The following is an 18,961-nucleotide window of genomic DNA, read 5'->3' on the forward strand; positions in this document are numbered from 1 at the left end:
TGAAAATTATTAAACTTGGTTATCTTAAATCATAGTTTGAATAAATGTGTTTTATTTTACCATCTTTTGAAAATATTTTGGATTTTAGATTATTCCTAATCCATCATTGTGAATAATAATAGTGAAGTAGATATGTATGGTTTTAAAATAAAAATTTGTTTTGGGGAAAGAATGATTCATGGAGTGTTAACAAAAATATATTGTTTGAGTTATTAGGTGTTTAGGGTGAATTTTTAATGATTATTTAATTTTTATTTTGATTATAATAATATTTATATGTTTCCTTTCTGACCAATTATATCCCATATTCATCACTCATTAATTCCATAGGCATATTTTTACAAAACAAGTGTAAAGATTAATAAAAATAATAAATCATTCTTACGTATATTTAGCCAGATGAAGTATAGTTTAAATATATAGACTAATTTGTCATTTTTTAAATAAAATCTGTGTACCAATACACAAATTCACTTTTATTTAATATATATAGATAAATTATTTGTTGAAACATAGTAGATGCACCTGAATTAGGGAAGGTTTTGTTGTCGTTGGACATGAATTAAAAAAATAGCATTTTAAAAGAGGTTCTATTTGACAATGAAAAGTAAATTTTAAAATTTAATGCTGTATTCCCTATATTCTCTTTTGAAAGTTAGTAAGCTTAATCTAATTAGCATGCTATGCTAAGAAGTGGCATTATTCTTTCAGGCTACTTTTCTTTAGACTTAGCTGGGATTTGACTCCAATTAACTTTCCTGAATTCCCTCAGAACTGCTTCCGTTCAAGCAAAATTTACTTCTCCCTATTGGAATAAATGAAAGGTTATAGAAATATTCATGCAGTTTTAAAATAATTTCCCACCTTTTTCCAGCAAATGCATTCAGAAGGAGTATCCAAGCCCAGAGATATTCAGAAAAACCAAGTTTCCTCTTCATCATGGGTTTTCCTAGCTAAAAAGTGAAATAAGTAGATATTAACATCTATTTCAGGCAAATTGGGGTTATAGCCACTAGGGCTGAGGCCATTTAGATGAATGATTTCAAAGTCAGGAAATGACCTCACAGTGTGATATGACACTTCATTGGAACAATACAAAAATGGCTTCATCCATTTTCTACTCTCCCTTTCATTTCTCCATTGAGAAATAAATGTGTATTTTTACTCTCCTAGAAAAGCACAAACATTTAAATACTTTCTGATGGCACTTTCTCAACTTGTGAACTGTCTTTGGGTACTTAACTTTCCAACCTCCCCAGTAAGAAAAAAATCATCCTCTACCCACTTTTTTGTTTATAATCTAAAAACTCAGTCACCACAAAATTGTTTCCAAGAATTTACTGGGCAACAACTTTTAAAATTATTGTTATATTCTGAAGCAAATATTGCTTTAAAAACTAAAAAAAAAATGGTTTGTTGTTGACATTTGTAATCACTGTATTTTACTTTTGTATTCTGGATCTCATAGATTACCATTCTTATCTGTATCTTTTGAAATCTACTTGTTTATACATAAGAATGATGCTAGCTTACTCCCCTTATGACTTCTGAGTCAATATGCATACTAGCACTTCCATGAAACTAAAGGACATACTTTATAATCTAACCATGTGCTGATTGTACATACATACACACTGACTCTTCATAGCTTCATTATTCTTTCTCTTCTTCTTCTTCCTTTTTTTGGCTATGCTGCCTGCTCAGAAATGCTTCTTTATGAATAGGATATTTTAACTTGCAAGTTAGCAACATATTGTCTTACCATGATTTTATAAAGGAGATTTCCCTTTTAATAAAATGCAACTGTTATTAACTGTTGGATTTTGATATTGTGAATTATAAGGAAAAGGAGTGTGAGGGAGTTTTCAATAATGTAACCTGAATCTATTTATGATTTCAGATTAAAAATTCCTTCAATATCTGAGTATTGAACAGATTTCTATATTTTTGGAAACAATTTAATTAAAGCATTTAGAAAGGTAAATACAAATTCGCAACTCTTCATAGTTGAGAGGATTAATAAATTACAATACATTATAGCATTTTATAAATTAGGCACTCTGCAGTTTAATGTGGTGTGCTTCTTAAAAAATCCACACCAATTCATTCCACACACTCTGGGACTATTTAAATCAATTTAAAAACTGTTATGATCAGACATGTGAGCAATAAAACATAATGCATTTTGAGTAAAATGAGCTAGAGAAATGCTAAACCATTAATAGATCTGGGTATCTTTCAAATTTGTCTTTGATTTAGATGAGTTAAATATATCAGAAAAGAAACAATAAAAATTATTACACTAAAAAATTTCATTCAAGTTGCATAAACAATGCACCTTCCAATAAAGCAGCAGCATCTGACAAATAAAAAAGCTTCTCTTATTGAACTTGACTGATTTTAAACACACATATATACACATATATATGAATATATTATTATTAGTAGTAGTATTAGTATTATTAATTTAAACCTTCCAAAGGATTATCCAGGCATTGAGTTCCAGGTTTTGACTTCCTTAAATATTTTTAAAGGAGAAAAACAACCCCAACAAGATACTACAGTTGCTGAAATAAAGTTTCTAACAGTATGAAAAGAGAAAGACAAACATGCCAATTTATAAAAGAATCCCAGGATACTTTCTTCTCTACGTGCCTCCCCCTTTTCCCACCACACACACACACACACAAACACACACACAAACACATACACAAACACACATACACACACAGACAATCTCTCTCTCTCTCTTTCTCATACTCCAATATACAGACTTTAAAGTATATTCTTGAATTGATCACATATTAAATAAGCAATACTTCCACATGCAAAAGGATTTCAGGAACATTTACTGAAAAAAAAAGGGGAAAGATGCATTTAATGCATTCTGGTGCCAGATTAAAATAGTGCCTTCATCCAAAGCTTACATCGAAACATGTTTTGTTTTCCATCATTGCAACTTTGGATAATATCCCTCTCACCCCCACCTTCGCAAATAGACCAAAACAGGTCTTATTTCCCCCCTCTTCTTCCAAGAATAAACTCCAAATTGAAATCTACCCAAAGCCAAGGAAGAAGGTGAAGGGAAAATAGGGGGTGCCCAGCTAATGCTGAGCTTTTCATCCTTTCCCCCCAATCTTTTCTACCTGCTGTGGAAACGGGCTCTTCGCATTCTCCCTCTCCCTCTTTCCCCTGTAGCTTCCTGATCTCTCAGGCTTGAAAAACCCACGTTCAAAGGTCTGCTCACTGTCCTGAAACAGCACTTACCTCCGGCCCCCTTCAGACACTGGATCTCTGAAGATGCGGGCGGGGGGCTGGGGAGTGGGAAGGGAGGATGGAAAGTCTGCCAGAGAAAATCGCCAAGAAATCGGAGCTGGTGAGAGTAAGGGAGCCTGAGGGACTGAAACTGAGTATTGTCCCTGGCTCTGCCTCTCACTTATACAGTCTGAGGAATGATGGACTCTTCCGTACTTCAATGTTGAAGATTTCACACCCAAATTTCTTCCCAATATTCAGTCTGCAGATATACAACAAAAGATTTCTCTTTACCAAGACAGTAGTAATACGTCCCAGGGTAAACCGGATGTGAAATAGGCAGTGACTTCATGCCAGAGAGATTTTATTTTAGAAAGGAAGGTGGTACCAGTCTCTCCATCTAGAGACCAATCCGCCCATTTTTTTTATATGCAGCACAATTTAACTTGCACTGCTCTCGCCCTAATCCCCCTCGCTCTGGCTGCAGACTCCAATCCTTCTACAATCTGCAGCAAGCTTTTTTTTTTTTTGAGGGGGGGGGGAAGTTGAGAGATTACATTTAAAATCATTTGACACTAGCAATTTACTAACAGACTATTTTAAGGCTTTCCTATTAAAAATAAAACTGCTCTGCATTAGTATTCTACCTTTGATGAAATATTTAACAGCTGCATAAATATGAATGATCAGGAGTTCTGAAATGCGGAGATGCAATGTTTTAAATGAAGGAAACACCCTCCCCTCCTTTTTCTCTTTCACCTCTACATGTGTACTGGTTCCCTAAAATTCTTTGACATGGCATGATGGGCCAGGAGTTCAGCATCAATGTTTAAGAGAGGCCCGCACCCTTACACTCCTGGAACGGGACTGGGACACTAAGAAAACTCCTCTCTTCAACTGTCTTTTGCTGTTTTCAAGGGCGTAAGCGAGCGCGCTGAGTTTTATTTGTGCAAAGCAACTATGTGATTGTAGAAAACACGCACGCATATTTAACTCTATATTTGGAGAATTTCTTAAATTGAATAAATCGTGCTAATGATTTATGGACTCAAGAAAACAACAAGTGCCTCCATTTCCGGATCTCTCTCTCTTGTCCCAAACTCTCAATGTTGGGGCAGGGTAGTGGTGGTGATGATGCTGGGGAACGATTAGCGAAGGATGACAAGAAAAAACAAGTATCTTTGGGGGAGGGGATAACTTTCTCTATCCTCTTTCCTTCATTCCCCCCCACCTCCCCTCCCCTCTAGCTAACAATCCTCACCTCGACTCCTCTTCCCTCCTCCTCCTCTTACTCCGTGTCAGCTTTCATACTAAATATTGTTAAGGTGGGTGGGTGTTCACGACAGTCAGTCTAAGTACATTCCCATGTAAGCAAAGATGATGGTGGTTCTCTTCTCAGATTTTGTGAATGAGTGCGTGTTAAAAAGGAGTGTATAATAGGCAATGCTTTTAGAAAGCTTTGGTGGAGCTTTGGAGACAGCTCCCAGCGCTAGGAGCTGTCCATTCAGCACCACCACCCCAGAGCTGTAGGTGGTGCTGAATAGTAGGGGTACCACATTCAGGACAGACCCACTAGAAAAGATTAAAAAGAAAAATAAAAGCTTTAGCTAACTTCTTGTTCGTTTTATGAAAGGAGGATTACCAAACATACAGGCAATAAGGGAAGGACTGATATATGTAGGACTTGATCATTTAAGACTATTGTCTAACTGCTTCTAAATACCATATCTTCAAACCCCGTTACTGAGGTATTCCTGAAAACTTCCATGTTTAGTGTAATATGATTATTTGAACACCAAAGGCAAATAATTGTAGAAATGAAAAATAGTTGAAAACTTACTGACAATATTCTTTGGATGTCTTCTGGGATTTGGTGGAGAAAATGTAATTTTACATTTGTAAACTAGGTAGTAATTCGACAATGCCAGTTCACTCAACCCAATTCTCCAGTAACATTGTTTTATTCTAGTTTAAACTAGATGATTCCTTGTTTTATTTACTTAAGATTTCCACTGTAATCCAAGAAGGTCATTCTGCTCTGAGTAACATTCAAACCTTCAAATTATCTCTAAGGAATCGGATTATTAAAACAATACTTGAACTTTCCTGCTTTGTTGGTTGATGGATAACAAATTCTTTTCACTTGGTTTTGTTTTTGAAAACAATCAAACCTCCAACTTTTTTATTCTTTTCAGGTTAAATTATTCCAGTTACTTCAACTTTTGTCCATCTGCTGAATTAAATGTTTTTTATTTTGTTCTTTTGTCTCATGACAAACACTACTAAAATTGGCCATTCACATAATGTGTTCTTGCAAGCAACTGGCCAGGATTTTTATATTTGAACACTGGACTCTGAAGAGCAAGACAATGACACAATTCATTCTTATGATGTACAATGTAATTATACATTTTATAGCTATAAAGCATTCTTGAATATTTAAAATGAAGTCAATTCAGTAATATCTTGCTATTTAGTTTGAAACTATAAGTTTTCAAAGTATATTCCACAGAATCAATATTAATATTTTCTCTTGAAACTAAGACATGTAACATTATTACATTATTCTTTGCTTAGCTTTAACTTTCATAATAGATGTACATTTTACATGTTGTTTGCTTTCTTTCATTTAAATTTCAGATTGAAAATCTGTATTTTTAAGACCTATCAAGGTTTTGAACTTATGTAAGAAACATAATATAATTCAACATTTTATCTACTTTTGGTTTTATATAGTGTTATTTTATAATATTCATGAATGAAATTATAGACTATAAATAAAAATATCCACGAAATGCTTGCTTTAAAAGTCTTTTTTATAGAGTAAAAGCTCATCTTTTACTTGTGTGCTTATACCACCTTTTTAACTAAGTGCACTGAATCATTTTGAGAAGATAATACTCTGTAATAGGAGAATGAATTTGTTGAGGTACAAAGAATTAAGCTTTCCTGCTTGAGGTCACAGAGATAATTAGGCTACATCAAGAATATGCTCACCCAATCTTTATCCACAGAATCTGAGTACCAGCTGTACTTTTTTTTATAAATGTGTGAATGTATTTTAATGCTATACTGCTTCATGTTAGAGTTATCCAATTCATACTTTAGTGCATCAAGATTTCATTTGTATTTAAGAAGCAGGAATTATTCTATACATTTTAATAAGGATAGCAATCAGAAAACATAGTCATGAGCAACAGTAAGGTATAACTGTATGCTTCACAAAGACTAAGGGCTTTGCAAAGAACTGAGTTTTATGTCTTATGCAATATTTTGATATGACAATATCACAAATATATGTGAAATATCTATTAGGCCACAATAAGTATATTATAAAATAGAAAACAAGCTATTTTATTTTCTTTGTCACTTTTTAATGCCATAAAACCTTGACCTATATAACATTATGATACTGAGTTTATTAAAAGAAGAGATTCCTAGTTTCTTTAACTTTTTATGACTGAAGTGGGCAAAAGTAGTAGAAGCTATCTCAAAATGATTTTATATTTCCTTTCAATTTAAAAAATAAAATAAAAATTTTAAAATGAAGTAAAAATGACAGAAATTTAAAGTGATTAATAGATTAACTTTTTTTGAAATCTGAACTTGAGGAAATAGGAGAACTTTTTATGGCTAATGTATATTAATGTCTAAGGATTGTTTAATGTCATCAAAAAATATTGCTCCCAAATCCCAACAATTAATTTGGTAATTGTAGTTACTCATGTCTCTTTATTAATTTATTTATATTTGCATGTATGGATATTTATATGAAATATTTATTTTAACTTAGATCTCTAAACTGGTTGCATTTTCCTGATTCCTGTAGATGTAGCATATATTAATTTATTAAATGATAAATGCTACATCCAAAGAAATGAACAGTTCACTTTTTCTCCTTTGTTTGAAATAGAAATTAAAATTATTTCTGAGAGAAGAAAACATATGGCTTAAGGTCTAAAGCAATCATTGCAACAAATAGATAAAAGCTAAGGGGATAAGACCAGGTTTTCTCACTAAGTTGGTTGAAGAAATTTTTGTCTTAGTAGTTGATTTTGTCAGTTCCTTGGAGGCAATCTTCTGCTGACAAAGTTCTCAATTTGATCAGCAATAGAGATGTCTGTCAATTGACCTGCACATGAAATATTTCTAGTTTAAAAGACACACAGACACACTCACAAATACACATATAGATCATCAGAACCCAGCATCATTTACACTTCACAGTATCACTTCTAGATAGGACTTAATTCAAAAATTGATGATGATAATGATAGCAATATTTGGCATTTTATTCTGTTTTGGAGGTCACTTCTTATATGTTCTATATGACATAATCTTCATATAAAAAGTATAAATGATTTTCCAAGGTAATATAGCAAGTTGAAGTTTGATCTCAGATCTCTTGACTCATATACCAGGACCCAGTTCTCAGAATCTTGCAAAGAACAGAATTCTTACTCGAGGCATCCAAGGTGAAGATCCTATACAAATACTGAACTGTATAATAGCTAAAGAATATATAAATTAGGGACAAGTCAATTGCCACATAGTTTTCCTCTTCCCTTCTCTTCTATATATGTGCATACACAGTTTCCTCTGGTCTTACATGTTCCAAAAGAAATATTACAAAGATACTTCATTATTTTTGATAGTCTTAAAAAATAAAATGATTGATGGCCAGTGGTGAGGAAGAAGTAAAATTTATGAGCAGAATTCCATTTATTTAACAGTTGTGTAAGTAGGGCACTATCCACTTTTCTTCTGTAGCTGAGATTTCAGCTCATCAGCAACTCACGTGTAACCTAGATTTGTCCATTTTCTTTCAAGGCCTTTTATTTCTACAGATGTCACACAAATCACCAGAAGTAGGGACAGAAGAATATGGATTTATTCACAGTAAGGCAGGATGATAATAAGTTGATTCTTTTAAAGACATCTTTTTTTCAAATTAAAGGAAATCTTAAAGACATTCAGGTCTGTGAAAATAGCATTTGCCAAAATTATTTTTTAATGAGTACTAATTTTTAGAGGTGAGAAGGTAAACATAATTTCAGGACTAGATTACATGCCTTTTAAGATGGCATATTCAACATAAATTGAATGAATTACATTGTTTCATTTTTAAAAATGTTAAAACTTAATACAAAGAACCACATTAGATTTTAGGAAATCCAACCCCTTCAAAAATTATGAGACCCAAAATGATAAAGAGTCTTTACAAGATCAATCAAGTAATTTCTGAAGAAGTGAGAATTAAAATAATTGTCTAGCTCACTTTCTTTTCATTTCCAGAGAGAGACATTTGAGCCTCATCTTCCCCAATTTCCAAAAGGCTTTATTTAAATCATGGATTCTCATACTATTCCTAGAAATTTTAACTTACCTTTTATTTTATAGGCACCTAGTATTTGCCTACTCATTTAGTACACATTTATCATGAATTTATTATAAACAAATTGTTTCTACTACAGTCAGAGATATGAAGGGGGAAATAAAAGCCATTTGAATCATTATTTATCTAACTTTAAAAAATAGAAACTAAAATATAGTCAGATGATGTTTATCTAGGTTGAAATTTACAGTTCTCTTAGGTGACATCTGAACATTTTAATTAAATTTTTTCTAGAAATCAGTATTTACATATGTGATTGAAATGTACAACCTAGAAAAGGGCAAGAACTCTCAAAAATGATATCTATACTTCATTGTCTTCTTAATTATCCATGGATTTTTAGTACTAATATTGAAACTTAGAGATTTAATGGAACAAAGTTCAATGGTTATAAGACTAAGGCCTCATCTATTCAATAGCTCCTGAAGGTTTATGTTTAGAATTAGTTATATGATTGCCCCAAATTTTAAATGGAAAAAGGAGAGCCCTTTATGACTTTTAACTCTTTTTGTGTGGGAGTGTGTGGTGTTGAAAAATATTTGTTTTCTGCAAGTTTTATTTGTTATTTAGATTCATTTATAGTGTAGTTATCAAAAACTGCAAATATAATTGATCCCTTGTGATATTTATATTTTGGTCCAAATTTAGCACAGAATATTCAGCATTGGGACAAAAGAAAAAAGTATTCAGTTCTGAAAGTTAAGAAATAATGCTGATTTTGCTAAGTTGCACACAGATTTTTATTATGTCTAAACAAATATGATCAAAACAAATAGAAATAATGAAAATGCTTCCAATTTCAATTACTTGTGTGATAAACTTCAACAGCTTTTTCTTTTAAAAAATCAGGTATTATTGTTGCCTTTTGCTTTTACATCAGATTAATTTGAATGATTTTAATTCCCAACAAAATTAAACCCTTAATTGAAAATGAAACATAGTTCAGAAAAAGCATCCAATAGGAAGAAAACTGGATTTGACAATCAATATAATATCCCATTATCATAGTCACATTTTTCTTTTGCTAAAGGAAATAGGTTTATTTTTCTTATATAAACTTTGAGGACATTTTTTTCAATTGCTCACAGTTTGGTAATCTTTTATGGGTTTTTTATTTGACAATACCATAGAAATTTGTTACTCTTTTTGTTCTGATCATTTCATTTTGTACCAGTTAATATAAATCTTTAATTTTTTTTCTAAATTTCTCATATATTCAAACTTACTGTATAACAATTGTACTGAATCAGAATAACACACTATTTAAGGAAAGTCTCAATCAACCCTCACTTTGTTTTTAATTTTCCTCAAAGTTATTCTACAGTGTTCTTCATAATATTGTATTTCCCATTTCCTTTTGTTTTTCCAAATCCTTCAAAGAATAGAATAACTATGGCTAGTATTTAGGAATACAAATTAATAATGAATAATCTATTACTAAATATTAATTTAATACTTAATTATTTAAAATTATGACTTTGACTTCATGAAGACTATACCTCTTATCAAGCAATAAAGTGGATAAACCTGCATATCTATCATTTGAGGATCAGCTCACTTAATTTCAGAAAGGCCTATAACCAAATTGATTATCAAATTTTGATCATAAAAACTATCAAGAACTGTCTAAAGAGTCATACATTGAAATTTTCATTAGAAAAGACCATTTCCTTATTGACTGATCTGTGAAGTACTGGGGGAATTAAAGAAAAACCATTTAGCATGATATTACATTGACATACTCTACAAAACAAAGTGAACTGACACAGAACAAATACAAGTACAATGGCATACAATTTTCTAGATGTGATGAAACAAACAAGTTCCAAAGTAAGTATAAAATGAGATGCATGATTTTAAATAAATGAAGGTACTTAAGACTATAGTAATACTATCATAAATGATGGTCAGATGCATCTATAAATCATACATTGAGATTTCTTTTCAAGATATAAAGACAACAATTAAACCTTGCCTACTCATCTTGTACAACTGTTTATGTACTCTGATAAAATGACCATAAGGACTATAAGTAACAATGTAGGTGCCTTGTTGGCTCTCTTTGTGTGTACCTGTGATTGTCTCATTAAATATTACCCAAATGCATGTAAACAGCTTTGACAATAACTAGTTTTTCAAAATTTGAATTTCAAATTCTCTCCTTCCTTTAGAAGTCCAGCAAATTCATACCAAATACACATGTCAAGTTGTAAAAGATGTTTTCATATTAATTACATTACAGATGAAAATGATCGAAACAGTTTAAAAATTAATGCTTCAATATGCATTCAGAGATCATCAGTTCTCTTTCTGAAGATGAATAACATTTTCCACCATGGGTTCTTCTGAATATTTTTGGATAACTTATCTTGACAAGAATAGCTAAGTCTTTCATAGTTGCTTATCCTTACAACATATTGTTACTCTATCACTCTGCACAATGCTTTCCTGGTTCTGTTCGTTTCACTTTCCAGAAACTATTTCTGGTTCATTATTTATTTCATAACATTCATCAAAACTATATACTACAACTTCTTCATCCAATTTCCCTTTGATGTGCATCCTTTCAATTTCCAATTCTTTGTAACCACAAAAAGAGCTGCAATAAATATTTTTATACAAATAAGTCAATTTTACTTTTTTAAATCTCTGGTTTACAGATGTAGTAGTGATTTTCCTATATAAAATGATTATCACAATTTTATGGTTCTCTGGGAGTAGTTTCTAATTATTCTCTATCCAAATATATGGTTGAACTACTTCACAACTTCACCAACAGTAAAATATCTCTTCAAGCACTTGTCATTTTCTTTTTCTGTTTTGTCGGAGAACCTAGTAGTATGAGGGGGGTATTTCAGGGATTATTTTAATTTAAATTACTATAACTAGTAGAAATTTTGATCACTTCTTTAAGTCAATATGACCAGCTTTTATTTCTTCTTATCCATTAGCCATTTATGAACTTAAGAATAACTGATTTTTGTGGAAATAAATTTATTTCAACTTCCTAAATATTTTAGAAATGAAACCTCTGTCAGAGAAACTTGATGTAATTCCCTCCCTTTCCCCAGTTTCCAGCTTTTCTTCTATTTTTGGTGGTATTTTGTTTGTGCAGAATCATTTTTTTAATCTTATCTAACCAAAATTATTTGTGTTGCCTCCCATGATTCTTTTTACATCGTATTTGGTAATAACCTCTTCTCTTATCCGCAACTCTGTTAGCTGCATTGTCCCATGCTCCTCTAATTTACTTATGATATCACCCTCTATGTCTAAATCATTTATCCATTTTTATTTTACTTTGTTATAAAATGTATGATGATGGTCTATGTGTAACTTTGTTCCTTCATTACTCTCTTCTTTAATTCCTTAATGCCTTCCTACTTTCCTTCCTACCTCCTTCCTTCCTTCCTCCTTGTTTCCTTCAATACTTTTACTTCTTTTCTTTTCTCTTTTCTTTTTTCCTTTCTTTTCTTTTCTTTCTTTGTTTCTCTCTCTCTATTTCTTTCTTTTTGTCTTAGTTGGTAATATATATGGAAATGCTGATGATTTCTCAGAATTTATTTTATATCCTACAACTTTGCTAAAATTGTTAATTGTTTAAAGTAGAATTTTTCCCCCTCTAGTTGCTTCTCTGGAATTTTCTAAGCATACCATCACATCATCATCTGTAAAGCATGAGAAATTTGTGTCCTCATTGTCTAATCTAAATCCTTTATATTCTTTTTATTTGCTTATTGCTAGAGTTAACATTTTTAATGCAATACTGAAAAATAGTAATGATAATGGACATCCTTGTTTCAACCCTGATCTTACTGGGAATGTTTCTAACATCCCCATTAAAAATAATGGTTGTTGATGATTTTGCTTATAAACATAAAATGATACTGCTTATCCTCTTAAGGAATGCCATCCTTTATTACTCTGATCTCTAGTGTTTCTGATAGGAATGGTTACTGCACTTGGTCAAAAGATTTTTTCAGTATTTATTGAGATAATGATATGTTTTTGGTATGGTACTGAATTTTTCATAATATTCTACTCATCCCATATCCCTAATATAAATCCTACCTGGTCATAGTGTATGATTTTAACAATAAATTGGTAGAATATCTGTTGATATTTTATTTAAAAATTTTATATCAAAATTCATCAGGGAAAGTGGGTTTTTATTTTTCTTTCTCAGTTTTTTTGGTTCTTTCTGGTTTAATTATAAGCACCGCATTTTTATTTGTATTGTAAAAGGAATTTGACAGAACTTCTTCATCCATTTTTCCAAATAGTTTTTGTGAAATGGAATTGTTATTTAAATTTTTGATAGAATTCACTTGTGACTCCATCTGGCACTGGAGAATTTCTTAGGAAGATCATTGTTGGGAAATTCAATTTCTTTTTCTGAAATAGGGATTATGTAAATATTTTATTTCTGCTTCTATTAATTTGGGCAATTCATATTTTTTATAAATATTTTTCCATTTCACTTAGGTTATCAGATTTATTGGCATACAGTTGATCTAAATATCTCTAAATTATTGATTTAATTTCCTCATTATTAGTGATGATTTCAGTGTTTTCATTTTTGATACTGATAATTTCATTTTATTTTCTTCTTTTCAAATCAAATTATTTAGAGGTTCATCTATTTTGTTGGATTTTTCACAATAACAAGTAAGATTTATATACTAGATCTAGTAAATTACTGAATAGTTTTCTTACTTTCAATTAATTAAGCTCCCAATTGAATTTTAGGATTTCTAATTTAGGATTTATTGGGGACTTCTAATTTGCTTTTTCCTACCTTTTTTAGTTGCAAGTCCATTTCATTGTTCTCTTCTTTCTCTATTTTAGTCATGCGAGCATTTAGACATCAAATTTCCCATAAAACTCATTTGATCACATCCCTTAAGTTTTGTTTGGTTTGTTGTCTCATTATTGTCACAATATTTAATTAAATTATTGATGGTTTCTATGTTTTGTTGTTTAACCCACTCATTCTTTAGGATTTGGTAATTAAGTTTTTGATTAATTTTTAGTCTGTCTTTCTGTAGACCTTTATTATAAGGAATTTTTATTATTTCTTGGTCTGAGTAAGATGCACTGAATAGTTCTGCTTTTCAGTATCTGATTATGAGGGGTTTTTTTTTAGGGGTTTTTTTGGAAGGTAAATGGGGTTAAGTGGCTTGCCCAAGGCCACACAGCTAGGTAATTATTAAGTGTTTGAGGCCGGATTTGAACTCAGGTACTCCTGACTCCAGGGCCAGTGCTTTATCCACTGTGCCACCTAGCTGCCCCTGATTATGAGGTTTTTAATGCCCTAATACATCTTTATTTTTATGCAGTTGCCATGTGCCACTGAGAAAAAAAGATATATTTATTTCTATCCCCATTCTACCAGTTTTCTATCATATTCCACTTTTCTAAAATTCTATTTACCTCCTTAACTTCCTTATTATTTATTTATTTTATGGCTAGATTTATCTAATTTTAAAACAGTATGTTTGAGATCTTCTACTGTTATAGTGTTGATATGTAATCTTTCCTGTAACTTAAATTTCCTTTAACAATTAGGATGTTATGACACCTGATGCATATGTTTGTTATTGAAAATACATTTTTACAAAATAACAACTGCTTTATTAAAGACATCTTTGTATCTATTAATATAACAATATGAATTGATTTTTATTATTCTTATGCTCACTTATATTGATAATTTTCCTCAAAATATTGAATCAGTTCTGCATCCTTTACATTAATTCCAACTAATCATAATATATGATCTGTGGTATTTATTAGTCCAATATACTTGTTAGAATTTTATATAATTTTTCCATTGACATGCAATAAGAAAATGGATCTTTAGTTTTCTTTGTTTTCATTCTCCTGGTTTTGATATCAAAATCATATATTTGTCATAAAAGTAATTTAGTAATACTCCTTCCTTACCTATTTTCCCAAATAGTTTAGGTAGTACACTGAAATTAATTATTCTTCAAATGTTTATTAAAATTCAATTGTAAATTCATCTGGTCCTGGTTTTTTGTCCTCCCCCTTAGAAAGTTCCTTAATGATTTTCTCAATTAATTTGTTCTAAGCTCAGGTTATTTATGGTTTTAGGGTTAAAGTGTGGTTATTTCCTTTTATGTTAACCTAAGTAGTTTTTATTTTGGAAATACTCATCAATCTCACTTAAATTGTTTTACTGACATCTAATTAGGCAATCTTAATGCTAGCTTGAATTTGGTCATCATTGATAGTGAAATGATCCTTTTTGTTTTAGAAACAGCTATTTTGATTTTCTTCTTATTAAAAAATAATCAAATTAACCAATGACATAAATTTTATCAAGTTTTTCCACAAAACCAGGTCCAAGTTTCATTGGTCCAAGTTGAAGATTTTTTTAATACTTTTAATTTGATTAATCTTTCTTTTGATTTTCTGGATTTCTGTTTAAATGTTTGGGGATTTTCTTTATTTTTTACTGTTTTTTTAAGTTCTATGCCCAATTAATTGTCCCATTCTTTTTATATTTCATTGATGTAAACATTTAAAGTTATATATTTTTCCTTAAGTACTGCTTTAGCTACATCTGATAAATGTTGTAATCTTGTCTCCTTGCTTTCATTTTTTTATTGAAATTTTGATTGTTTTGATTACTTCTTCTTTGATTTCCCTCATTTTAGGATTAGATTGTTTAATTTCCAATTAAATTTTTAATCTATGTTTCCCTGACACTTCATTAAATTTAATTTTTATTATGTTATGACATGGAAAAGATCCATTTAATACTTCTGTTTTACTTTGTCAGGTTTTTGTGCCCAATATACAGCCAATTTTTGTGAAGGTAATATGCATGTGAAAGTACCATGAGAAAAAGCTCTACCCTTTCCTATTTCAATTTAATTTTCTTCAGAGATTTATCATAGCTAACTTTTCTAAGATTTTATTCATCTCTTTGACTTCTGTTTTATTTTTTTGTGGTTAGGCTTCTCTAGCTCTGACAGAGAAAAGTTGAGTACCCTCTAAGGAGTGCATTTTACTGTCATTTTTATGTAATTCATTTAATTTTTCTTTTAATAATTTGAATGTTATGTCATTTGACACATATATGATTAGTATCATATGCTTAATTGTGTATGGTTGCTTTTAGAAGAATTTAGTTTCCCTGTTTCTCCTTTGTAATTGGTCTCCTTTTATTGTTTTTTTTGTCTTAGATCATAATTGCTCTCTCTTCCTTTTTACATTCATTGTAGCATTCTGTTTTAGTCCCATATTTTAACTCATGATATATATCTCTCTCTGTTACAAATGTGCCATTGCAAATAGCAATTTGTTGGATTCTGGTTTCTAATCCTCTCTGCTTTCTGCTTATGTCTCATTGGTGACTCCCCTCCCTTCTTTTGCTCATTTCCTTCTTTTATCTTCCTTCCCTTTTGCCATTCTCTTTTTCTTATCTTTCCTATGTGCTTCTGTTTTAAGTAAAACAGATTTCTTTTACTCATCAATTTTGATATATTTTCCCCTCTTTGAACACACTAGGAAAGTTTACCCACTTCTTGCCCTCTCTCCAACATTTTACCTAATACAAAGAATATTTTCCTTGTATGCCTCTTTTATAGGTTTCTTTCTTCACTCCTTATCTCCCATTCTCTTTAACCTTGTTCATTGCCCTTTCTCTTCTATTCATTATTTTCAAATCATCCCCACATATTTATTCACTTCTGTACCATGTTTCAATATAGAATCTTTCAAATTGTCCTAATCATCAGTTATTTTAAGCTGTACATATAATTTCCACCTATAGAAAAAGTAAACATTTTATCCTTACCAAGTTCCTTATGATTTCTCTACTATTTTTATCTTTTTATGCTTCACTTCAATCTGATATTTGAAAGCCAAATTTTCAATTCTCCTTGTGTCCTTTCAACAGAAACATTTGAAGGTTCTTTATTTCAATAAAATGCATTTTTTCCCTTGAAGAATTTTGCTGGTTAGGCCTTTCTAGATTGTAATTTCAGGTCTTTTGCTTTCTGCATCTTTAATGTCATACTTGATAAATCTTGTGTTGTCCTTACTGTGGCTCCATAGCATTCAAGTAGTTTCTTTATAGGTTATTAAAGTAATTTCTCTTTGTCCTGAAAGGACTAGAAGTTGGATAAAATGCTCATGGGAGTTTTCATCTTGGAAAGGGCAGTCAGGCCGCCCAGTGGATAGAGCACTGGCCTTGTAATCAGGAGGATAGGAATTTGAATCCAGTCTCAGACACTTGACATTTACTAATTTGGGCAAGTCACTTAATCTTCATTTTCTGGTTTCCAGAGACATATCCAATCATCCTAAATCATATCTAGCCACTGAATCCAGATGGGTCTGAAGGAAAAAAATGAGAATAATGACAGCATAGAACCCCTTCACTCAAATACAATTTATGTAATTGTCATGGCATTGTCTCTCCTGATGTCATGAACTTCATTGAGAATGAAGGACAAACATCATCATCATCAGCATCATCATCATCATCATCTTTTTTGGAACTTCTTTCAAGTGGAGAACAGGTGGAGTCTATAAATTTATGTTTTACCCATAAGTTCTAGGATATCTTGGCAGTTTTTCTTGATACTTTCTTGAAATAGAAACTCTAGTTTCTTTGTGTGATCATGACTTACTTTCAAATAGTCCAAAAATTCTTAAATTTTCTATTTTTCCTTGTTGGCTATTTTTCCTGTGACATATTACACATTTTCTTCTAGCTTTTAAAAAACTCTTTTGATTTTGAATTATTATGGAAATGTATATCATGGACTCATTAACTTCAACTTGCCCAATTTTAATTTTGAAGGGATTTATTTTCTTCAGGGTATTTTTTACCACTACTTCCTTTTAGCCAATTCTGTTATTGTTGTCATTGTTAACCTGTTATTTCTCTGGTATTTTTGTGCTTCTCTTGTCAAGCATTTGCTTTTTATTTTAATTTTTTTCATTACTTTGTTTTCTTTATCATTGTCTTTACCTCTACTTTTATTATTTGATGTTGCAAATAAATTTTATCTTCCAGGAATTGATTTTGCATCCAAATAATTATTTTTTTCCTTGGAGACTTTTCTTGTAGCTCTTTTGATTCCATTGGTTTCTTCTGAGTAAAGGTCTTGAAATTCTTTGTCCTCATAGTAGATTTTGTGGTCAGCTTTTGTTCTTGTGGTGGTGTGATCTATGTAGAGATGTGGACACTTGCTCTCCTAGTATGCCCTCCAGTACTTACTTAGGAAGAACTTTCAATTCCTTTGATTTGCAATAATTATTTCTCCACAGGGCACCTGATCCCTTATGTAGTGAAATGATACTGTTCCTCATATCCTTGCTCCCTTGGAATCAAAACTAGTATTGTCCCTTTGAGTTTCCATCCTCTCCATTTACCTTGAATTATGTTACAAGAGTAGTTATAGGCAATAGAGTGTCCAAACAGGAACTGATACTTCTTCCAGGGTTAGCACAAAATTCACTGTGTTCTTTATCTTACCAATTTCCATGCCCCTCTATCATCTCTGACTTAAGAATTCTTTCCTTTAAAAAAATTATTTATTTTCACATCATGACAATAATCATGTTATAAAAGTAAACATAATACCACCTACAAAGAAAGAGAAACATCAATAAAAATAAAGTGAAAAATAAAAAGCATGCTTCAGTCTGTATTGAGATACCATCAGTTCTGTCTTTGGAATGGATATTATTTTTTATCATAAGTCTATCAGACAAAATGCTTCAATATTTTTTCCCACAGTTGCTATTTCTAGCTGTATTTCTCTTCTTTCTATTTTTCCTCAACACTATCTATTCTATTCTCTCTCTTTCCCCCTCATCCTTTCTCAAAAGTATGTTGTATCTGACCACCTTCTCCCACTATCTTCCCTGTTTTCTATTATCTATACCCCTCCTCCCCTCTCTCTGTACCATTTCTCCAATTCCTTTCCTCTACTATTTTCCCCTCTAGAGTAAGATAGATTTCTACACCCAATTGAGTGTGTATGTTATTTCCTCTCTGAGTTACTTAAAATGGCATTGAAGGCTCACTCACTCACTCACTCACTCCCTCTCATCCCCCCCCCCACTCAATGGTAAAAGCTTTTTCTTGACTCCCATTGAATATCTTTTTCTTTCTCCCAATACATTCATTTCTTGTTCATTAATTCCATTATTATTATATATTATACCTTAATATTCAGCTCCCTCCTGTGCTTTGTCTATATAGGCTCCTTCTAACTGTCCTAATAAATGAGAAGGTTCATATGAATAATTAGTATCATCTGTCCA

The 18,961-nt window shown here is 31.3% G+C and overlaps 1 protein-coding gene and 1 pseudogene across 1 annotated transcript in view; one reads left to right on the forward strand and one right to left on the reverse strand.

Moving 5' to 3' along the window:
• GABRA1 (gamma-aminobutyric acid type A receptor subunit alpha1) overlaps positions 1 to 938 on the reverse strand; it is a 61,568-nt gene extending 60,630 nt beyond the window's left edge. The window contains exon 1 of the mRNA XM_074230006.1: positions 865 to 938. Coding sequence (XP_074086107.1) covers positions 865 to 938 — 74 coding nt within the window. The remainder of the gene's footprint in view (positions 1 to 864) is intronic.
• A 2,362-nt stretch (positions 939 to 3,300) lies between these two features.
• Positions 3,301 to 18,961, forward strand: part of LOC141502016 (methyltransferase N6AMT1-like) — a 79,446-nt pseudogene continuing 63,785 nt past the window's right edge.

The sequence above is a fragment of the Macrotis lagotis genome, chromosome 1 (assembly GCF_037893015.1).
Source record: "Macrotis lagotis isolate mMagLag1 chromosome 1, bilby.v1.9.chrom.fasta, whole genome shotgun sequence".
Classification (NCBI taxonomy): domain Eukaryota; kingdom Metazoa; phylum Chordata; class Mammalia; order Peramelemorphia; family Peramelidae; genus Macrotis; species Macrotis lagotis.